The following is a 23831-nucleotide window of genomic DNA, read 5'->3' as shown; positions in this document are numbered from 1 at the left end:
AAAACACGAACACAGAGCCTGACATCAAGATTTATGATAGAAAAAAATAGCAGTTCCAAGGTGTCTGTGTTGGAGCACCAGCCTCAAAAGCCAAGGCGTCTTTCTCAAAGGTTAAGTGTGGGCTGCTCATCTTTATCTGATGTGTTACGTGGTGTGAGACCGTGGAGCTGTAGCTGCGGTGTTTCTGTAGCACTGCTCGGGGGCCAGTTTTTCGAAAAATAAAAAATACGGGAAATACGAACGTGTAATGATTGAACTGGAAGTCGGGGATAAAGAGACTGAGAGCACGCTCACTGTGTACTGGGAAGGAGGGGGACCTAACCCCGGCACGGACACACGCGGGAATGGCTCCGGCCGCCCGGGAGCCGCGCTGCGGGCTGTGCAGAGCCGCTCCCCGGGAGGGACCGCCCCGCCGCGGCACTGCGGGGCCCTGCGCACCCCCGGCAGGCCAGCGCAGGCCGCGCTCCCCCCCGCCCTGCTCTCTCGCTAGTTACCGCCGGGGGCGCGGAACCCCGCGCTGAACTCCGCGTGGGGCACCCTGCGCACAGCCTAACGCCCGCCCGCGAGAGCGCGGAGTCACCTCACGGCCCCCGAGCGACGCGAGCCGGCCCCGGCCCTGCCCGGCACCGGAAGTTACGCCCCCCCCAGCGGCGCGAAGCCGTTGCCCGCTCTACGGGATGACGTCATGCCCTCAACCCCACTCCCCTGCACTCAGCGACACCCGGGTGGGTGGGTAAGGACAGCCCGGCTCCCCCCGCCGCAGCCGCCCGGCCCTGCCCCGGGCTGCCCCTTCCGACCCCGGGCCCTGCGAGGGGCGAGGACGCTGACAGCCACGCCGGGCCGGGGGAGGGCAGGGCTTCCCGCCACACTCAATATGGCCGCCAGGCGCAGCCCTCCCCTATCCCAGCAGCCCGTGCGCACGCCCCGCCTCGCGCCGAGCTCGCCCAGCGCCCCGCAGCTGCCGAGCGCACCCCCCGCCCCTTCCCAGCGTACCCCGCGCGCCGCCCGCTGCCGTTCCCGGAGCAGCAAGATGGCGGACACAATGAGGCGGCGCCGCCTCTCCGGGGCCTGAGCGGGCCGAACCGAGCCGGAGGGCGCCGCCCGCCCCGACACGCCGCCCCTCTCCACCCTCCGCTGACCCCCGCCGTCCCGCGAGGCCCTGCCCGTCCGCTCCCGCCACCGCCCGGAGCCCGGCCCGGCTCCCCTCAGCGCCGCCGCCCTCGGCGCGGCCCGGCCCGGCGGCGGGATGAAGCTGACGGACAACGTGCTGCGGAGCTTCCGCGTGGCCAAGGTCTTCCGCGAAAACTCGGACAAAATCAACTGCTTCGACTTCAGCCCCAACGGCGAGACCGTCATCTCCAGCAGCGACGACGACTCCATCGTTCTCTACGACTGCCAGGAGGGCAAGTGAGTGGCAGGGACCTGGCCTGGCCCCCCCCGCCCCCTCCGCCGGGCCGGGGGCTGCCTGCCTTCGGGAGGGCTGGGGGGGCATTCTGGGGCGGGATGGGGGTGTGAGGAGAGAAGCTGCTGGCCGTTGGGGCCTTCGGGGAGAAGCTGTGCCCGGCTCCGCACCGGTGCGACTGCTCTGAGGAGGCAGCAGGTCTGTCCGCAGGCTGGTGAGCTTTAGCTTTTCTTGTGGTTTTTTTTTTTAGCGGAGGTTTGTAAGTGGAACTGCAATGATGTCTGACGAGGCGGGGGGAGGATTATACACGGTTAAAGTGGGGCGCAGAGGTGGGAGCAGCGTGGTTTTGTCTGCACAAGTGATGTCTGCTCGTTATCGCTGGTAGGCTGGAGCCAGCGATGGTGAATTTCTCAAGTGTGAGGGAGTTCATTGCTGTGAGAACCAAATAGTTGTTGCGTTTAAGGTGTTGAGTCTGGTCGCGTTTCCAGGCCTCGGGATTGTTACAAATATGCAAACTGACTTCTCGGGCTTCTCTGGGTTTAAGTCTCACTGATTAAAATAGAAGCAATTGCTGTGAGCAGTGTACAGATGTGCCATTTTAAACAACCTAATTTGAGTGTAACTTCTTGCATAAATGCTTTAAGCCAAAAGGTGATGTGCTGTGTGTTCACTGTAACTTCTAAAAACTTGAGTGTGTTTTCCTTAAACCCTGGTTCCTAAGTGGTTTCTGGGAGCATTGCAGATAAAGGTGGTCCTCTGTGCTTTAAATCCTTTTCTGTAGTTGTGCTTTTGTCTGTAAAGCACCGTTAAAATACACGTGTGATTTACATGCGTCTTCAAACATTGTCTTAGTTTATATTTAGTCAATCAAGGTGTTCATTGATTTCTGTTACTTAAGGGTAATGAATTAAGGTGCGGGTTTCTCACTGAACAGAGTTGTCCAGTTTATGTATCTTCTTTAATTGATCACATGATGCTTGTCCTGTCTTATGGATAAAACCCCAGAAATTTGCACAGCGCTTGACATATGGTGCTCTTGTTCGGAGGATAAAAACGTGCCAATAAGACCACCAGTAACACTTGCAGTTGGTGTCTTGTTACGTATGCAAAAGGCATTTGTATTCTATGAGAGCTGGAACAAATTGAGCCAAATGATGTCATTATTCCATTAAAATCTTTCTCAGTTGGTAGAAGTATGCATTTAACTGCTTTAAATTCTTTTAAATGTTAAGTTTTAATTTTCATGTGCTTCTTGGTGTAGAGATGTAATTCTGACGTGAATTTTTTGGTGCTGTAAAGTCAAGACTAGAGAACATCACATACGTTTTAAAAGTGAAAGAAAAACGAGCATGTGTATTGTAGGAGAGAGAATAAGAAGGACAGGGTGATGCAGGAATGAAAAAGAAATGGCTTGTGAGTACCAGGAGGTAGATGTGTCAGTGTTGCGTCTATTTTCTAGTAAACCAGGTATTCCTAATCCTCCTGCTTTTTCAAGGAGACCGAGACGTCATACTTGCTGTGTTTGAAAGATTGCATCCTGCATATTCTCTTAATTTTGTAGACTACTTATTATATGTTATTTTACACTTCTGTTTAGTTTGCTTGCTTTACACGTTAAAGTTGTCGGTGTTCCCCATCTGATAGAGTGAGCTCTTATTTGAAATTATTTAATTTTTATTTATGTAAGAATAGGTAACTTTATATATATAGTGTCTGCTATGGATTGTATTCTAGATCCTAATTATATACAATAGTAGAAGGGCTGAATGATGTTAATGCAGATGGTATTGATCGCTCTTCCCCTTTCAGACTTTAAAGAATAGTTTGATGGGTTGGGAGGCATTTGGTTCTTTCATCCCTGTCTCCATCTAGTCCTGATATATGCTTTACAGTCAGAGGGTTTGCTTTAATGAAGTTAAATGTAGACGATCGATGATCGTCTGCTGCAGTGCTACAGGGCAATGAGAGTAGTTTCATCAAGGTAACCCCTGTTCCTGCTTGCTGGGTTTCAATATAAGATACCATACTTCAGCAAACAGCCTAAATGTCAAAACTTTCCATGTAAAAGTGACAAAATTCGAGATTTTTTTTTTTTTCCCCTGTTATGAGAGGTTCTGCTGGTAAGAATTAAAAATGCAGCTGTGTTTGGTTATATTTTAGGTACACCCTCATTTCCTTTGCTTTGTTTTGCCATACCAAAATGAGCCATAACAGTGTGACCAAGCCCCATCTCGGTGAACTTCAGTTTCTTAAAAGTGTCAGGACAGTTTAAACAGTGAGGTGTAGCCAAGAGCTGACAGGCCAAGATCATCTCCTTGAAACACAGATTCCCTTACTATGTTTATTCTGAGCTTAGGCAACAAGCTTGGAAAATTTGTCCTCCTTCTTCATGAACATCCAATAATTTTGGACTCGAGATTCCAGTTCTGTTTCAAAATGTGTAAAGAACTAAATTGTTGTTATTATTTTTTTAGCCCATTGTGCATCACCATATACCTCTGCAACAGGCTGACTCAAAAGCATAACCAAGAGGCTTACCTGTGTCTGCTGGGGCTTAAGAGTGAACTCTGAAAACTTTTACAGCAGAGTTGTGTGGTGGGATGTGTGGCAGTCCCTGAGGCTGGGAACAGAAGGCTGGCAGCTGTAGATTTGTAACCCTGATATGATCTAATGGTGGTCTAGCAAAGCTTTAGCTCGTATTTTAGTGTATATCAACTGTGTAGTATTTACACAAATAAAGAGGTGATGGATCTGGACTACCGCTTAGCTGTGGTGTTTACTAGATGTGTCAGTGAGCCTGGTTTTGGATGATGGCTTTACCTGCAGTAGTAATGATTCAAACAGACGATATTACAAACCATGCCTGTGTTTTGTTTCATCTTTATAGCAGATTTGACTGTGATCTCGTAAAGCATTTTTCTTTGGCGATATTGCTTGATTTGCAAGTGGGCTGGACAGATGAATGTTAAACTTGGAATTGTGTTTAGTGACTGTGATTTGTTTAGAAAATATATAAAACATAGTTTTCTTGTTTGTGTTTTTAAATAGTCGATGGGAACAGGTGGTTGGTCTTCTGTGAAGTGATATGCTTCTGGTTGTGTCAGCTTACATGAAAACTTCACCTTTCCTGAAACACAGAAGTACTTTCTTTCCTTCTTTTTGGTAAATGTGCTTTTTGTCCATGTGTTGATCTTTATTGTCTCTGTGTATATTCTTTGGTGTATATTCTTTTATTCTGAATAGAACTTCTAAGCTTTAAACTTTTCATAGATAAGGAAGAGCCAGACTAAACATGAGAGTCTGTTTTGTTGTTTTTTGTTTTTTGTTTTTTTCCCAATTTGGTCAACAGCATAGCTGAGGTAACTACAGAGAGCAGTATGGGGAAGTATATCAGGCATAACATTCATAATTTTGGTGTCTAAATTTACATGTGATGTGCTGTTTTCAGTTTGTAACATGTTTGCATCTGAAAAATTGGGTTTAAAGTCTACTGGAGGAACTGAGGAAGAATCTGTTGAGATTTGGTCTGAGTGGTACAGGTGGTGTATGGGTTTTAATTACACTTGCTGTATTGGCTTTCAGTCAATGGAAGCTCATCCACAGCAAGTTCGCTTGAAGTCAAAGCCCTATGGCTTCTGCTCTTTGAGAATTAATCTTTAAGAATGAAGGTCTGTTTTTGTTCTCATAGGAAAAGTCTCCAACTGGTGCTCTTGTTTGGGTGTGTCAGTTTGAGGCTAATGAAAACACGGAAAAAGTTGAGCATTTTAGAAATACCTTGTCTGAGGGTGTAGTCTGGCAGCAGTATTGGTTTAAACCACTCCTGCTGTTTGTTTCCATTCCCGTGGTGTTGTCTTTGGTTTCTGTTGGTAAAATATTTTGCGGGCCTGTGTAATAACCGGAGTGATGAATTTCTGGATTAAAAATAACTCCCGGAAGAGATTGTATTATTTCTGGTGCTGACTGGTACCCCTGTTGGTTGACTGCCCAGCTTTGAAACCACCATGCTGCCTCAGTTGAGAAAGAAGGGGGAAGGAGGGTGGTAGAGACCAGGCACTGCTGCAAGACACGCTTATTAACCAGCTACTTCTACATTTGCTTTGCAGTTTAAATTTCTAGTACTGCAGTACCTCACTTGCTTCCCAGACCCCTAAAAATCCAGTTCTGTATGTTGTCTTCACTCTCACCAGAATGTCTTTAATTTTGTCGCAAAACGTTACATTTGCGTTTCATGCTTTAATTAGGATCAGATATGAGTATAATTCTCCAGTAGTTTGAGAATCCATATGTTACCATTGCTTTTTTTAGACTGCTGGTGTATATATATGTGTTTGTGTTAATACCGAGAAGCCCTGTTCTGAGTGAGACACCCTGTTCTAGGTTTTGAAGCAACGTAGAACAAAAAGACAAATTATGCTCAATCTCAAATAAACAGTAGATGAACTAGAGGTTTGGATGGGCAAGGGAATGATGAGGCAGTGCTGCTTGGCATTAAGGACTCATCACACTAGCTCCTCATATTCTTTTTACAATAGACATAATGAGAAAAAGAATTTTTGGAGGAGACAAGTGCATTTTGCAGGTGTTACAGAGAACTCCTCAAGCATGGGGATGGTCTTGGAGAAGGCACCAAGGTGCTTGTTTGAAAATCAAATACAAATGCTTTTCTTTCTTTGTATAAAAACATCTGACCACTTTAAACAATCTTGTAATATCTCAATGCAAACAGGCCTTGTTAATGTGAGTTCCGGTTTGAGCTTTTTGTTGCAGTGAGTGCAATTATTTCTGCTTCCTCCTTGACAGACCAAAGAGAACGCTGTACAGTAAGAAGTATGGAGTGGACCTCATCAGGTACACGCATGCTGCCAACACAGTTGTGTACAGCTCCAACAAAATAGATGGTAAGTGATCCACTGGAGTTGAGCATATTTAATCTCCTTGCACTTAAAACTACATGCCTGGATAGATTGCTCTAAAGCGCTAGGAAAAAATTATAGCAACTTTTTGGTGATAAACGCGGTGTCAGAGACAGGGGAATTAACGTTCAACTCTAATGCACAACTCAGTGATATTCCCTTGAGCATCCTGACGTGAGTTTTGTTTGTTGCTGCGATAACTAAGGGATTAAACATTGTTAGTGTGATAAAAGTTTGGTTCTCGATTCTGCTGTTCAGTTTGCTGTTTGATACCAGTGCCGTCAGCCTCCATGCCTTAATTTCTTACACGTGAGATGAGGTAGAAGGACCATGTGGCCAGAAGGTGGGCTGAATGCTGTAGCTCTGTACGATACACGTACAAGTCAACTGCAAAGGAAGGGAATGTTTTTGCGTTCTCCGAATGCAGCAGGGAGGGCAGGAAGTTCAGGTAATTCAGCAGATCACCAGCCAAGCCTGGAGGAGGTCACAGAGCTCTTCTGAGACTAGCTTTGTGTCTGTTAATCTGTTTTTTCCATGTAATAAACAGAACACCCGTTTTCATGCCCTTTCTTTACAGTCAGTGTCTGTGATAGCTACACTGTTAATCAGTGACATCGAAGGGCTTCTAGAGCTTCATGGCAGGCTCTCTATTAGTGTATTTGAATTCAATTTAAAATTCAAATTTCAGAACCGGCACAGATAGGTACATTAATTCTTCTATCTGGCAATATTTCCTGAGGTTGGAAACAGCTGGTGTTCATTTCAGACTTCGTCAGTTTTGTGTGTTGTAGTCAGTGTCTGAGAGTTGTCAGTGAACAAGTCTCTTAGCACAGCACTTTATAAATGGGGTTTAACATTGTATTTGTAAACTCGTAAGCATTTCTGGAATAGTGGCTTTGTTTTGTTTTTTCCTTTGCAGAGATGGAGCTTGACAGTAGAGATACTGGTGCCTTGTGGTGTGTGCTAGGTTATTTAAGGAATTTAAAAGAGTATGAATTTAGAGCAGATGGAAGTTAAGAGTTAGGAAGTCAGGTTACACTAGAACCAGCTGGGCCTGAAACTAGAGGAACAAGGAAGTTTCCAAGGGAATTGGATTTAATGGTGTATAAAGATTAAAAGTGTGATGTGAAGCACTTACCTTTTTAGTCTGTTTCCCAGCCTACTTATTATTATTTTTTTTAAGTTATTACTTCGTTATGTCACATTTCTGACTTGGCTGTTATTTAATTTACAATTAATTAACGATTAACAATTTAATGAAGCATTTTAAGTGCCATTTTGAGTTGTGAGGTTTTGTTTACAAGCACTGGTAAGCCTTTGAGGAACCAAAACTTAAGTGTCTTCATCCTGCAGGTTAGCATTATGATAAATACGTGATTAGAAGAAAAAAAAACATAGAATGTGAAAGTATTTGTTGCTGTTACGAACTATAAACTTAATAAAACCAGCAGTGTGTTCTGTAGGGTTCTAGATACTGTGTTGTCCCTAAGCATTCAGTCTTGGGCAAGATGCATTGTATTTAACCTGTTAGGCAGTTATTGGGAGGGAAAATTAACACAGGAACACGTTATAGCAGTGCTGGCGCTTGCTCCCAAGTGTTTTTTGTGTTGGAATTGCTACCGATCCACTTCTGAAGATTTCCTCAAGACCTTTGAACCTAGTTCCTCTTGCCTGATTCCAGGCTGAGGTAGTAGTTTGTACAGTTTGAGGGTCTATGATACCACCCGGTACAGGAGATAACTGTACAGGCCACTGCCTTGCCTGGGACAGAGCACTGCCAACAAAAAGGATCACGGAGGATTGCAGTTCGCCAGTGCTTTCTCTTTAGCAAAAGAAGATGTAATTCTGCATGGATACCTCGGGAATCAGGTACTGACAGTTCTTGCAGGAAAAACAAGAGGTATATCTTAACAGCATGCTTGAAGTGTATCGGTTCGAGCCATGATGGGATGTGACACTAGTGGTAGGAATTTACATTTTGGATAGTCACCTGAGGTCACTTAGAGCCTTTCAAAATGGTGTGTCACCAGCATCAAGTTTCCAGCTTCATCAGTCAGCTTTAGTTTTCTTGTCAAATACTGGAGAGTGGTCTGGAACTCTGATCTCAGCTTGATGTGAAATCTCAGGCAAAAATGGTGACTTGATCGTTTTTCCCCAGAAACCAAATTTTGCTGAATGAGCCTTTCAAAAAGCCAGGAACACTGTAGCCCTTATGAGTGTTAAATGCTCTGTGCATATTGCATCCTGTTGGCTCTTGTTCTTCTCAGTCAAAAGTAAAAATGTTCTTTTCCCTCAGTTTATCTTTGGAGCCGCAGCAGGACCTGGTTGCAGCAGTGCAGAGTCTCTTGGCACTGTATGGTGCAGGTGCATAATGCCAATCTCTTCCATCCAGCAATAGCTTAAACTAGTGTCCTCTGACTAGTGTGAGAAGGGATTTTGCAGATGCTGCTTTTCAGTATCAGGGGTTTAACTTGTGCTCTTCACATTTCATCACTTAGATGGATCTGCACATGAAGATTAAAAAGTGTCTTCTGTGCTTTAATAATTGTTTCCTCTTATGAGGATTTCTTTTAATCCTGAGAGAAAGTCTCAACAGCATCTTACAAAATTCGGGGCTACTCTTGGTATGTTCGTCTGTACTCATAATAAAATTACCACTTGAGAAATGTTGTGGTGCTGCTCTGATTTATTTAATATATTTTTAAGGTTGCTCTAAGTGGACTAGGCTTTAGATTACTCCTCTGTCCTCTTCTTAAAGCTTAACTGCTCTAAGTGCAGAGGATGTGTGAAGCTGTTGATTGTCAGATTAAAAAAAAAAAAAAAAAAAAGAAGAAGAGAGATTTTCTACTTTTTAATGGTCTTGCCTGGCTTGGTTTTATCTTCTTTGGCCAAATGCTAGAATTCACACATTTTCTATGCTTACTCTTTAGTTGGAGACTTATTTGCTGGATGTGTACATAGGTAAGACAGCAAGATCCGTGCTGTATAGCAAAAAAAAGCGGTAGTATCAGCTTTGTAAATGTGATACTCTCAGTTTTGTGAGAATGATGGAATAGAACCTACTGATTCTTAAATTTTAGCAACTTTGAAATTAACTTGCATAAGTGACATGACAGTTTGCCTTTAAGATGTAATATGACTTCAGACTGTGGGAAGTATCTTTCCTGGTGCTTATTTTCCAGTTCTGCCTTAGAAACCAAGTTGCTTTATGTCTGTTTCTAACTTGATTGTGTTTCAAAGTCTGAGTTGAAATCAAATGACCAGACTTACTCACTGTGGCAAGATTGCTGTTGCTGTGGGGAGCAGGTTTACTGTGTGACTGCTTTTAGATAATGTTGGGTTTATGATATAATAATAACCATAATAATATGGTTTGTTTATGGTTTCAGATACAATCCGATACCTCTCCCTGCATGACAACAAATATATTCGGTATTTCCCGGGGCATACAAAAAGGTAAGATGTGGCTTGGGGACAGTACAGGAGAATTTGAAGTAATGATTGTAATGAGCTGGAGTTATGTGATACTCAATTTACTCTGGTATTCGCTGTGTAGAACTTTTAATGGCAATTATGAGCTTGTACACAGCTGTTGGGGTAGGACACGCTTCTTTTGTGTGTCTCTGATGCATGTGGTCCTTCTGCATTGCAGAGTGGTTGCTCTTTCGATGTCTCCAGTGGATGATACTTTTATTTCTGGATCACTAGATAAAACTATTCGACTTTGGGATCTCCGCTCTCCAAATTGCCAGGTAGGTTATCAAATACATGTGCATAGTGTGTTGCATTTTCAGTTAGAAGGATGAAAAATGGATGCATGTTGTTATAAAACAAAAATACTGCCAGAAATGTATGCTGCTGATTTAGTGTTGACACCTTCCTGGAATGCTGAAGGAGCCTTGATCACAAATCTCTGTAACACCACTCACTTTCACGTGTGTCTCTGCTGGAGAAGTGCTGGGGAGAGCAAGAAGTAACACCCACAGCTGATGAAACAAGAGCAGAGCTGAGTGTCATCAGCTTGTTCATCACACTGTACCCCATGCAGAGAGTGGTTCTCTCTAGCCAGCATGTCTCCAGGGCTGGGAATGGCAGCAGAAGGGGCACGGGGAGAGCATTTCATCTGAGTGTTTATAATGTGTTTGTGTTTAAAATTGATGCCTTGATGCAATTAAATTTGATTAAGAAACTGATGATCTAAAGTAACACAGCAGCCATATGGTCTAACCCCCTCCTTGCATCACCTCTGTTGTTCATCAGGACCGGTTTGGGTGAGCAGATTTAACTTTCCAGCAAGGCAAAACCCTATCCATTTTTAGTTATTTATTTTTGCTGGAATATTTACTGTACCTTTTTTCGTGGAAGCAGGCTTGTGTGGGCCGAGAAAAGTACCAGAGCTGGCAGCAGGGGCAGGAATGAAAGACTAGGAGTAGAATCTCTGCCTTTTATTGGTGATGAGCTGGTTTGTCCCTGTATCTGGACATGTAGTGTTGTGCTCTCATATTTTCCTATCTCACTGGCACTGTTTTGCTTATGAGAGAGAGCTGTTTACTGATTCCAGATGATGTAACTGGAAATGCAAAGGAAGAAAACGTTACATTTCTTACAAAATGGTTTCATCTGTCTTAAACCCCGGCTTTTTCTGACAAGAAATCTTGCCTTTCTCTGGGAGTATGCCTTTAATGCCAGTGTGTAAGTTTCCCTTGGGATGAATCTCAATCTCAAAGTTGCTACAGATGAGACAGGGTTGTAAATTCAGTAGCGGTTCTGTGATTTATGCTAATGCCTGAAGTTGTAAGAATGGTAAAACTAGGACTTGTAACTGGAAGCTGCATCCAGCAAAGCTTGGGAAAGAGGCTGAGGAAGTGTTACTTGTAATTTTCAATTTGCCCATGAGATGGCAGCCGTAGTGCGTAGAAATATTACCGGGAAACCAGAGCTGTCCCACTTGCAAGGGTCCTGAGTATTGATTAGCTCACTGCCTGGCCTTCAGAGATCACAGGGAAAACTGACCTGAACTGGAAAGAAGAGAGAAGTAGTAAAGTCTCTAGACTTCTCTAGAGAATAATGGTATTTCAGAAATGCAGAAAATTCTCAAATGTCTTGTTGATTTAATCAAAGATCTGTTCTTATTTATGTGCATACAGTTACATAAAGACATATGACTAACACACACAGACCTGCCAGTCAGCGTACAGAGAATTATATATCTTGTTGGCTTTTACCAAATTTTCTCAAGTCTTTTCTACTATATGAGTTAAGGAAAAGTTAACATTAAAAATAAGTACTGATAGTAATCTGTCAGTTTTAATACGTAAGGTCTGTTGGCTTCTAGAAGGTATGAGTTTTCATTAAACAGGCATGGAAGGTTCAGCAGTGGTGTTCACTGGAGCTGTTTCTACTTGCTTACAAAATACTTCCCCTGCCCTCCAGATCCTCCTGCTGCTGTAATTGGTAGAGTGTTGCTATCAATTGGAGCAGCGGTGTTTTGTGATCCTGTCTGGTATGGTTGTTAATACAGCCACATCATCCTCTCTTTGGGTACCTTTTGAGTGGATGACAGCTCAAATGAGGTCTTGCTTTGTTCTGATGTAAACTTTGTCATGGCAGCAAACTGGAAGCTCCGTATGATGACCTGAAGTAGTCAGAGTTGCTTTTGAGAAGCTGAATTCTGAACCTTTGTAAAACCTCAGTATTTATAATTGCAAGTCAGTTGTTCTGCCTGTAGGCTGCTGTCCTGCCGACAGTGGGCTCAAAGGGCGGTGGTAGAAATGTGAGCATCAGTTTTGCAAAATAATTTGGACTACTTCTATTTTCTAGGGTTTAATGCATCTGCAGGGGAAGCCTGTGTGTTCTTTTGACCCAGAAGGGTTGATTTTTGCTGCTGGAGTCAATTCTGAAATGGTGAAGCTTTACGATCTCCGTTCTTTTGACAAGGTGAACTACCCTAACCTCACTTCTTACACTTTTTAGCTTGCAAGAAGTAGTCCAAACTCAGTGCTCAGAGGCTGGGTTTGTTTACTCCAGCTTTCTGGCTGGGGTGCCTGCTTGGCACCTAGAGAGTTTTCGGTAAGTACACATCTCACAGACAGAAAGGGTTATGTGCTGTCACCAAATGCTGAAATCCACTCTTGAACCAGTGTTAAAGTTTACTTCTGCTAACTCTTTAACCTGTTCCAAGCTCCTGTTTAGGCTTTTTGTTGTTGTTTGGTTTTGATGTTTTGTTGGGTTTTTTTGCCTTGCTGCTTATTCTGGAAGAACACTGGCAAAGATGGAGCCAGGCTTGTCAGAAAGGGTGGAAGTTTCAAAGGAAACTGTAATCGGGGGGGCAGCTGAACTGGCTAAGCACTGAGTTAGTGTTAGTTAGGAACAGTTAGTTCCATGGTTTTCAAAAAGTCAGATGACAATAACACTGGCTCAAGCTCTTTCTCTAACTTCCGTTAGCAGCCTTGTTTGAAAACTTCATCCTACCTTAAATTAATTTCTGTTGTTGAATGTGGAAGAGTATTGGGTATTGAAACACCCTACTGTGGCTCTTTTTTGCTGTGGAAACTATGGATTCATTCTTCTTTGATACTTACACATGCAGTGACATGTTTTTGCTGTGACACTTCCCTTTGGTATCTTACAACTGAAGATTTTCTTTTGAAAAATCTTGAACTTTTTCCCGAGCTAAGGTTAAAAGCAGACTTGTTAGCAGCAATGTATACAAAGTCTACATCATATTTCCATTTCCCATGTTTTCTTTGAAGGGGCCATTTGCTACATTTAAGATGCAGTATGATCGAACATGTGAGTGGACAGGCCTGAAGTTCAGTAATGATGGCAAACTCATCCTCATATCGACTAATGGAGGGTTCATTCGACTGATTGATGCCTTTAAAGGAGCAATCCTGCATACGTTTGGGGTGAGCATGTTGCCTGTGTTACCTGCTTGAAGCTTGGTGTTAGTTTTGGGAGCAGGTGCCCTTTGGTTGCAAGATTACTGTGGGGACCCTCTCTACTACCTATTCTCCTGTTTTGTGCCGTAGGGTTATAACAATAGTAAGGCTGTCACGCTGGAGGCATCATTCACACCAGACTCTCAGTTCATCATGATAGGTAAGGTAATTCTTCTTGAAATAATTTCAGTGCTCTGAAATTAGGTGCGTTATGTAGGACTAAAGTTGTGTCCGTGTTGGGAAGCAGAATGTATTTAAATAATACAGTGCAGCTGTAAGCTTTCTTTGCATTGACAGTTTGCCATTTTCTTAGTTTACTCAGCATTTTCTAGACTGAAATGTAGATGAGCCTGCAAGAAGACTCTTATTTTTTCCTCTATATATGAAAACTATTCCAAAACAAACCAGCAAACTATTGTAATGTGTGGAGATCTGTCACATAATTTGTGTCAAAGATCCTCACCCTGTGGCTAGGATGCACTCATGTGCTGCCTCTGAAAGTGGTTCAGGGCTGTATGTTGTGGCCTGCCTTCTGCTACCTGATGAACAAGTCACCTGTCTGTGCTTGGGCGATTGGTCTCATAGCCTGGTGTGTTTGTACTCCTCCCAGGGACATTCCTGCACTGGCAACGCGCTGGGGCAGCTGCATTTTGTTCATGTGGCTCTTGTAAATCCCCTTGTCTGTGGAACAAGCTCTGCTTAACCCTTGATAGAAGCAGTAGGCATCAGCCTGATGGCTCTCGATGTGATTCCTCTGGCCCAGGCCTCCTTCCTTACCCTCTGCAGGAGGGACTCTTGAGTGAAGTGGGTGACAAAAACCACTTGCAGCTCCTGTAAAGCCTGATGCTGCAGGTTGGGCACCCCAAGGTAAGCGTGTCTGTCACTCTGCAACACTCGCTGCCCAACAGGACCCATGAGCACAAGTCAAGACACATTTGTGTGGTGCTGCCCTCTCCTACCGCTTTCTTTTTGTTCTTATTTATATAGCTGGTAGGTCAAATACGTTTAATTTTGTGGTAGTATCCGGATCCTCATTTTTCGTGGATGAGTGATGGTCTTGGCAAAGCCTTTTTTTTTTGGCTGAGAACTTCCTGATTGCAGAGAAGGTGGGGCAGGAGGTTCTTTGTTTAGTCCTGTCTCTGGAGAGCACTTTATAGCACGTATTTACCTTGCTGTTGTGCCCTTCCAAATGAAAGCTATAGTGGAAGAAGTTCCAAAACACTTATTTCTGTTCAATTTTTACATATGGTTAAGTTGAACTTGTGCTTCTTAATTGTTCCTCCCTGGAAGGCTATACATACAAATACAGAAGCAGAAGAAAATTCCGTGCATTTTTATTAGGAATCCTATTTAAAATTGAGACTAAAGCAGAACTGAATTATAAAAATGTTAAGTGCCCAGCCTCAGAGTTTGCAAAATGCGATTTTAAGTGAAAAACCTGTCCCATTGTAGCGATGTGGAGAGTTGACATCTCCAGTGAAGCTTCTGGTATTTGGCATAGTGCATTGAAATCTGGTTACCTTCAGTGGTAAAGCCTTTGATTTGATTCTGTGCCTACCGAGTGAAATATTTATCTCCTTCTGTGTCTGAACTGAGAACTTGTGTGAACCATGACTCTGACAGCCAGCTTTTGGCCTCTCGCACATTGGTGCAAGTTGGCAAGGGTCTTCCCTCCTCGGTTGGATGGTGTCAGCTCTCCTTTTCTACTGGGTGACCATAGTTGTTAACCTCTTTGTCTGAATAGCATTGCGCTGTGTTGTGTGGTCGAGTCTCTGCAGCTCAAAGATATAAACCTGCTGTTTGGATACAGGTTTCGTAAATGCCCTAGTGATACTTTGAGAATTTTAGAGGTTAAGCTATGAAGACGAGGCATGCTTGTTCCTACAGTTCTCTGACAGAAAAGGTTATGTTCTTTATTTTCTCTGCTGGCCTCTCCAACGTATCTTGCATATCTTGTTTTCCATTCCTGCCTGCAGGGTCAGAGGATGGGAAGATTCATGTTTGGAATGGGGAAAGCGGGATGAAGGTGGCTGTGCTGGATGGGAAACACACAGGTCCTATCACCTGTCTGCAGTTCAATCCAAAATTCATGACTTTTGCTAGCGCATGTTCCAATATGGTAAGGAAAGTGTTTTAAGTTCCTTCTAGTGCAGTGAGGTGCTGACCCTTTTAGAAATTAAATCTGAGAGGCTCAGTTGCCACTGGTGGGTATTTCCTTGGGCTTGGTGAGACCCAGGCCCCTGGCTGTCCCGCCTTGATTGCGCCTTATCTGGCAGGTAGATATGGTGGGGCAGCACACGTGGCAAGGCAGCGTTTGCACACACACATGAAAGCAGAGCAGTGAGTGAATGCGCGTGCAGATGTACGAGTTCTGTAGGTCACTGTACGCGGCTGCTTGCTCTGGAGAACACGCAATGCAAACCCAACCAGCGTAAGCAAGGATTGTAACCTTAAACTGCTGGGTGGGTGCTGCTGCCCCTTTGGTAGCCTGCTTGTGTGCTTGTAGAAGGTAGCAGTGATCAGCTCCTGCAGTGTGCTGTAGGAGAAATTTGTGTTCTGCTCCATAAAAACATGTTCTTTCTTTCCTCCTTTTGCAGGCCTTCTGTTGCCAACTATCGACGACTAATTCCTACGCTGCAGCTGCTGTCAGATGACTTCCATACTGCTAACAGCAGCATCATCATTGCAAGCATAGCATTGGAATTGCCTAGGTCTCCTAGACTGTGTTCCTGTTCCTGCATATGTTTCCATATGTCTTACCTTTATTTGCTGCGTTCCTTTGCGAGGACTCTTCCACTCGGCCTCCTAGTGTGTTCAGAAGTGGCATGCTACACGTTCTTACCTTCCAGTCTGTGCCAGCAGGCTTCAGCCAAAGTTGGAACTGACACAGTATTATTTCTAAGAGCAATGAAGTCTGTTTTATTAACAAATCTATTTGTGGCATTTTTAAAGCTGTATTGTGTGGTTTTCTTCTGTAAGTGCACAAGGCTTTGTGATGTTCCAGAGTGTGGAATGTGCAGTTTCCTTCCCATAAGTGCATGTTTTTCACATCTGGGATCTCTGGTTTCACTGCAGTCCACAGATGCAAAGTTACTTCTGTGCCAAATGTGAACACTGATAGTTTTCAACTTAAACAGCAGATGCTGGATTCTCTTGCAGTGGAACACGTGCCGAAAGAGTGGGTGACTGTAAATGTACATTATACATCCTGTCATCCTTTTTTTGGTGATTTAGTGTGCAACAAACCCGACAGGTTTTTGTCCACTGTCAGAGCTTGCCGAAGCCTCCCTGCTGTTGCTGTGCCAGCATCCTGGAGGGCACACACAGTACTGATGAGGTCCGGTCAGTGTCCCAAGCAATAAAGGAGTCTGTCAGCAGGAAGATGGAGAAACCAAACTGGGACTGAAAGCACAGTCTGCCTGTGTATCTTCCTTATGTATCATCTTGGCTGATCTTACTTGTAAATATCGTGGGGGGGGAGGGCAGTGGGAATGGGCCATATTTTTTTACTTTTAGATATTAAAGAATATGATGCGGGCCAGTATTGTGGGGTTATCTAGACTGTTTACCTTCACTGATGCAGTTTTCCTCTCCAGGTTTGTAAATAAGCTCCATTAAATTCTCCCCACACCAGGCTTAGACCTGTATCCCTTTGCTGATAAAACTGACATGCAGCTGGTTCATCATGCATTTTGTTACAGGCCCTGCAGGTTTTCGGCGACAGCCCCGAAAGAGCAATGCTTCCTTTGTCAGATGGTGTCTTCGGAATTGAATTTAAAAATTCTTAACGTGTGACTGTGCTGACACTGCTTTGCTGTGGCCCTACTCCAAGAAACGCTCCTGCAAAGAGACGGGAGGAACGTGCTCTCCTGCTCCGGAGGGGCTTGCGGGCGAGTGGCACAGAAAGGCTGACGTGCCTGGTCTTCAAGTGTGGTTCCAGTTGTCTTTTCTTGAAACGCTGCGTTGATAAGTGCATCCGCCAGCAGGCCGGGACAGGCGTGGCGTAGCTGTGGTGTTCGTTGGACTCTTGCCTTACCAAACAGACTTGGTTTTATGTGCTGGGTCACAGCTTGGAAAGTCTGTTCTTTCCCTCGCCCAGTCACGTGTGCTTCCCCTCTCCTAAATGTAAAATGCTGGTAAGGTGACAAGCGCAGTCATGGCATGTTGTCTCTGCTCTCAAGTGCCAGTCCATACTGGAGGACAGTGCTCAAGCATTTTACCTTAGGTCATCTCTCTAGATGTTCCCCTATTACAGCAAAGTTTGTCTTGGCTGTGGGGTCCTGTATATAATTCAGAGCACGTCTCCCTGGAAAAGTAAATCAGCTTGTAGAGCAGCAGCTTCTGTTCTGCTTTTCCATGCCTTTTTGTTTCTTACAGCCCTTGTCAGCAGAAATGTGCTGTGCTAAGAGCTGGAGATGGGGAATGAGCATTTCTCCACTGCTGGTTCCTTCGAAGTAGCAGCGCATGCTGAGCTGCAGCGTTCACCTGTGACAGGCGGCAGCAGGACTGCTGTGCGCGAGGCAGTCTGATAATCTGGACATGTGGATCGATGCTGTGGTTGAAGCTTCTCCCGAGGCTCTGTGGCTTGCCTCTGCTGATGCTACCGCACAAGTTTAGAGCCATTTCTAACGGCATGGCTCTGTGATACGAGTTTGCTGTCCTCCAGACTGGAGAGGGAAGGGAACAGCGGACCAATGCTCTCGACCTTGCCAAACAGGCCTGCTGTTGGAGATGCAGATGAGAGATTCATACTACTACACCAGCATCCCTCTTCCCGGCGTGTCCTGTCCCACTGTCACCTATAAATGCCCAGCGTGAAGGGAGATGGGTATCTCGATCCTCACAGTTTAGGTTTCCACAGCCACCTCTTCCAACTCAGTATTGTTGCATTTCAGGCTGCTTGGTGCTATTTTACCATTGTTGGTGTTTCCGTAAGCAGCCGTATTTTGCAGTGGTTTGGAGCCTACAGGTATTTTGGGAGTGCATTTTAACAGTTAAACTTCAGCATTCAGTAGCAAATCATCTTTCAGGGTTTTACCAAGTCTGTTGCCTGAGGAAGCGAACAGATAGCCTCCAGCCATTTTTCTTGTTACTTTTCAGAGAGAAGCACCTGGGAGTCTTTTATTCTAAAAATGCACTTTGCTAATGTGGTTTGAGCACTTGTCTAAAGACCATGGTTCATCTCTCTTCCGTTTGCAGTGTTGTAAAACATCGTGCGTTGCAGCATGGAATGTTTAAGAAGAGGAGGACCAAAGGACCGATGTAGGGGGACATGTACAGTAGGAACATCAGTGGCTTTCTGGAGTGAAGATAAATGTACAGGTTCATGCACAACACAGCGCTAATGCTCAGTTCAAAATTAAAGCTGAATGTCTTCCCAGGGCCTATTGCAACCCATGCAGGCAGACATCCTTCTTGGTTGATTTAGCACTGAGTGTTTTCCATCTGCCTTTCAAAGAGGGAAATGTGCCAAGTATTGTCAAGGAACCCGAGTATCACGTGTTTTCTAGGTTAGACAGGAAAGGTGAGTAAAGCTTTTAGCTTCCAGCTTCTATGTGTTTCTCTAAAACTCTCAGGGCTGCAATTCCTGTGCTCTCCAGGGCAGCTGGCTAATGAGAAATGGACCTCATTAAAAACAGATCGCTCAGGTCTAACCGAGTGTCCAACCTTACATAAAGTCAAGCAGGAAACAGCATTTCCCTCTCCAGACTTGACATTTAAAAGATTAATTTGCTCCCCATGTTCTTTGGGATGAAGTAAAGACCTTTCTTCAAATCAAGGGGGAAGTGAGACTCAACAGCCCACCTCTAAATAAGCAGTGGTGGTGGCTAAGCACATCTGCTTGGGCTGTAGGAGATTTGGGTGTGATTCTCTTCCAAATTAGTCTTTGGGAGAGTTGTGTTTTCTGTTTTTGGTTTTGGTTTGTTTTTTTTTTTTTTTTGAGGCTCCCAGGTCCTTGGTTAATGTCCCAACCCCTGCTCTGGGGGACACGGGAGCAATTGAAGGAACAAATTTGGAAGCAGCAGCCTATCTTTTCCCAATGCCTCTTGACTATATTTGCACTCTAAAAGACTTCACCTTGGTTTTGGGTCAGGGCTAGGATCCTGGCGAGCCTTTCAGAAACTAGTCTCTTTGGTCGTGAGCTGGTGTGTGGGGAGTTTGACTCCTAGGTGGTATCTGCCAGATGAGTGTAAATACATAAAGTCAAATTATGCTTTGTCACAAAATACTACGTATGTGGAGAATTCAGTGTCATGGCTGTTACCAATAAATATTTTGTAGAGAGATCACTGAGTGCTGTAAATTCTGCGTTTGTCCAATGTGATATCACTTGCTGTTTTCTTGGAGGGGAATGAGAAAATCATCCTTTTTTTTTTTTTTTTGAAAGCCCCTTCATTTTGGAAAAGTCAGAAGCTCTGTAGTTGAAATGTGATTCTCTGAAGCTATCCCTCCATAAGCTGCCCAGTTTAAGAGGCTTTTCCTGCCTGGGACAGTGTCAGGATAGGGAAGCGGACTGGCGACAGCTACCTGTTCAGTACAGTGCCCTCGGTAGAGGGGTGTTCGCACGAGCCTGTGATCCGGATTGGAAGAGCCGAGCCCTTTCTCAGCAGGAAGGTGGGGAAATAGCTTGTTGCTTTGGAGTAGCAGGAGACTTGGATTGGTACAGTCCAGTGTATATAGAGCATTACAGCTGCTGTGGGGGCGGTGGCAACTAGCAGCAGGTTAACACAGGTACAACCCCATGTGCGTTGTTTATGAGGTTAAACTCAAGAGGATGGGGGAAAAAGCTAAGCTGGAGAGAAATGGTTTTGGTTCCATGCCTTGCTTAAACCATGAGCAGATAGCTGAGAAGGCTGCCTCATTCCTGCATCCAGGCCTCCACTGCCTGGAATCATCCTTTGACACCTAGCCCTCGGGGGCGTACTGCTAAGGGGAATACTTCCAGTGACAAACTGGGTTTCAGATCTGTCTTTGCCAAAATACAGAAACCCCTGCAATTTTTCTAAGGCTGTTTTTCTCCATTTCAGGTCTGTGTAAAACCTCTGACAGGAATAAAACTGCAGTAAGATGCAGGAAAAACAACCCTGTATTCTTACTTGGACTTTCATCCTTCTAGAACTTAAACACACACTGGGGTTTGTCCACTTCACTGGGGAATCTTGCAACTTGTGTAATGAATAATGAAAACAGGAGTGGGGACTCGGGGAGACGGGAAGCTTGTCCAGACCTGAATTTGCCTGGTTAATAGAAGGGTTGAGAAGCAGATTCTCAGAGTTTAAGGCACAACTCGGTTTGGCACGTCTTCTGCGCTGCTGTTCCTGTTGTAATGAGGGTAAGCGCTTGTGATTCAGCACTGCAGACAAATTTGAACAAACCAGTTTTATTTTACTGGGAGCTTTTCTACTAAATGAGCTGATGTACTTAAACGCTTTGGTTCTCATCAGTGCTACTGCTACAAAACCAGCCTTGCTGTCAGAAATTACCTGAATGAACAGAAAAAGTGTTTGCAAGTGTTGTGGAGTAAAATTTGTTAGAAATCCGTACGTTGCATTACATGCTAATATACTTATATGCTTTTAAAAAACAGTAAGGCACAGATCTTTACACAGGAGGCTCCTGTACACCCACGTGTAGCTTCATCTGCTAACATTGTCTGTTTTGAGGTGCTGCTGCCTACAAATGGCAACTTCCTCAAGAGGTCTGGGCTACTGCTTCAGCAACTGCCTTAGGCAGGCATGGCCATGCCCGATGCTGTCTTAGCAGCAGCTCCCGGGTTTTCAGTACATCTCGTGTTACAGCAAATGGATACGAGGGACACTTTAGCTTACACATCCAGTTTTACACAACTTAGTTCAAGTCTGATTAAAATCTAGCTCTTGAGATTGGTTGGATCTCAACTGATCCTTATTCTTCAATATTAAAAAGGGAGAGAGGTCACTACAAACATGAATTTGAGGCTCACTGTATCGCAAAGGTTTTAGTAACGGTACCCTTCAGCTTGGCGTGGCCCCCTTTGTAGTTTCTCTTTGGCCCAACAAAGAGTAGGGGGAATGATTTGTTGCCCACTGTTCCTCTCTTGCTTGTTCTTAAGGAGCTAACGTTCTTGTTGATCTTCTGCGTAAGTGCTGGCTCTGCATATTCAGGTTCCGCTGCAGATGATTTTGCTGGAAGAGAGTGTACACGCACAGCAGAAATCCCTCAGTCTCAGGTTGATGTTGAATAGCACCACAGGAGGGGGACACAGATCCGGCATGTCACGCTAACAGTCCAGTCCTCATCCCTGTTATGTGGAGTGGGATGACAAATACAGAGATGTCATCGTAGGATGCGTCGTGGCTGTCATCCAGCATCACACTGGTGGCCTCTCTCTTTCCCCTTGCTCTGCACACCAAGCACTTGGACAGTTCTGAAAATCTGTGGGTGGAAAAAAATGCAAGGTTTTGGGTTAACATGGCACTAGTCCCTTAGGAACAACGTTGAGATGTGGCTTTATGTTGTCAAAATAGTAGGGGTTTTTAAGACACCAGCTTCATCGTTTCTTTCGGATGGGGAAAGATTAGCAGGCAGTTTCCAGAGCCACAGAAAAGAGTGCTTGGTCATGCTGAAGCTGACCTAGAAGCAGAGTGCTCTCAGCCTGCTCTTTGTCTGTCCAGGTTCTTTGGAAGGGAAAATGATGGCAAAGCTGGTGTTACCTGTGAGGATCTGCCCTGTTTTCTGCAAGAAAGCTCCTGACCATATGGGCCACTTCTTTGTTGCCCAGAACATCCCAAAGGCCATCAGTTGCCATGATGAGGACATCGTCTTCCTTAATGTCATGCAGAGCAAAGTCAAATACATTCACCTGGAAAGCACAGGAGTAAATCAGTGACAATTCCCACAATGTACCGGAGGGGTCAGGGAGATGACTGTGAGATGACAAAGTGGGATCAGGGTGCTTTGAATCTTTTATGTCCCCTTGCTGCTGTGCTTCTAGATTCCTCTGTCTTGAGGATTCTCTGGGCAGCACACAGAGAGATGGGGGATGGAAAAAGGACACGGCTGAGACCTGCCAGGTCTGTAAAAGGTGGGTGCTACAGAGAAGGAGCAGCATGTTTAATTCCATCCACTCCTGTGTGCCCGCAACTGACCTTTGGGAATGCAGGAGAGGAAAGGTTTGACTTTCAATGTTGGTGTCGATGACTTTGAGTTGATGATCCCCCAGACCTCGAGAGACAGCCAGAGTCCCCAGCAAGCGAGCCTGGCCCCAAACAAAGCAAAAGAGTATTGAAACATAGGAATGTGGCACCTTTAAAGGCTGACACGTGGCTTGTCCCAGCTGATCTATGTGTTTCCTTTAGGACCCTTCTCCAAGCATCACCCAGAACAGCCCCTGGAGACTTCAGAGATGAAGGAGCGATTAGAAGTGATGGCCTGATGTGAGTGTGGAGACAGCCTGCACATGGACAGCTCTGGTGACCCATGGTATGCTCTGGAGTTAGTACATGTACTCCGGTTAAGCCACAGACCTCAGTAAGCCCACGGTGGCATTCTGCTCTTGCTTTGGGGTGGCTCGGAAAAAAAAAATGGTTGGTTGGGGGCAAGCGGGGGGAAGGGGTCCTTTCTCCTGGCAAAGGAGGTTCTGTGCTGACTCCTTGCAAAGGCGGTGGACATACTGGGTTGTAGTGCTGGGGGAGGTGACGGGGCTTTCTGCTTGAGCACAGCAGGCAGATGCTGGATGTGGGCAGTCATGGCTTCTCCTGCCTCCTCCTGCCCTCTCCAGGCTTTTTTTTCTCAGCCTCTCCTCGAGGAAGAGGGTTTGTGGGAAAGGCGTGAGTCAGAGCTGGAGGAGACAGTCCAAAGCGGGATCTATGAAATAAGTTCTCATCTGAAATGAGCTCTTGTGTGCAAGGGGAGGCAAGGAAGGGCAGGCTGGCTCAGGGCTGCCGTCTGCTCCGCTAGCAGGCACTCTGGAGGGTGCAACCTCTGTGCTCTGGAGGGCTCTTGGTTTACACTCAACAGGCAGCACGGTGCTAGCGAAGGGAGCTAGCTGTATCAGGGCTGTGGGACTGTGCCATGCTGGAGAGCCCTCGAGGCACTGGGTGTTCTTGCAGCCCCAGTCTGCCGTAGTGCCCCGGAGCATGACCGTGAGTGACAGGGATGCTGAGGACCCCCAGCAGCCTTGCCTCTGCCTTCCCAGGGTGTAAAGCATTAAGCTACCTGCTTCCCATGACCATGGACAAGAGGATACTTGAGGTCAGCTTTCTCCACCGTCTTGTACCCCCTAGAAACAGAGAATTCACTGTTAGATCTGGGATTTGGTCTGACCTGACAGTACAACCCAGCCAGAGCATTTTGACTGTGATTCAACCCTTGTGGTGCCCCCATGCACAGGCGGCTGACCCGAGGAAGGGGCAAGGTCTGCTCACAGCACCCTTCATTGATCTGGCACAGCTCTGGATCTGCTCTCACCAGGTGGGGCATGCCACTTCTCCCTTCACCTCCCCATCACCACAAGAAAGTAAAGCTGCCCTGTGCTGCACCCTTATCCTGAGGCAGAAAGGACCTCACCAGCCCTCCATGAAGTAAATCCCGGTT

At 45.3% G+C, this 23831-nt stretch overlaps 2 protein-coding genes across 2 annotated transcripts in view; one reads left to right on the top strand and one right to left on the bottom strand.

Annotated features, from left to right (window-relative positions):
• Positions 1 to 1011: 1011 nt before the first annotated feature.
• WDR82 (WD repeat domain 82) lies at positions 1012 to 15586 on the top strand. The gene is made up of 9 exons (XM_068409393.1): positions 1012 to 1407; positions 6203 to 6300; positions 9705 to 9771; positions 9968 to 10067; positions 12136 to 12252; positions 13068 to 13223; positions 13347 to 13416; positions 15233 to 15375; positions 15533 to 15586. Exons 1-9 carry the CDS (start codon positions 1247 to 1249, stop codon positions 15584 to 15586), a joined length of 966 nt encoding a protein of 321 aa, XP_068265494.1. The 5' UTR covers positions 1012 to 1246.
• A 5035-nt stretch (positions 15587 to 20621) lies between these two features.
• Positions 20622 to 23831, bottom strand: part of PPM1M (protein phosphatase, Mg2+/Mn2+ dependent 1M) — a gene marked incomplete at its 5' end in the record, with an annotated part of 7283 nt that continues 4073 nt past the window's right edge. The window contains 7 exon segments of the mRNA XM_068409498.1: positions 20622 to 21545; positions 21548 to 21671; positions 21950 to 22098; positions 22374 to 22415; positions 22417 to 22494; positions 23454 to 23517; positions 23805 to 23830. Of these exon segments, the coding sequence (XP_068265599.1) occupies positions 21462 to 21545; positions 21548 to 21671; positions 21950 to 22098; positions 22374 to 22415; positions 22417 to 22494; positions 23454 to 23517; positions 23805 to 23830 (567 nt within the window).

Source organism: Nyctibius grandis, chromosome 10 (genome assembly GCF_013368605.1).
Source record: "Nyctibius grandis isolate bNycGra1 chromosome 10, bNycGra1.pri, whole genome shotgun sequence".
In the NCBI taxonomy this organism is placed as follows: domain Eukaryota; kingdom Metazoa; phylum Chordata; class Aves; order Nyctibiiformes; family Nyctibiidae; genus Nyctibius; species Nyctibius grandis.
The sequence above is the reverse complement of the archived record's forward strand: the minus strand, read 5'-3'. Positions and strand labels throughout refer to the sequence as shown.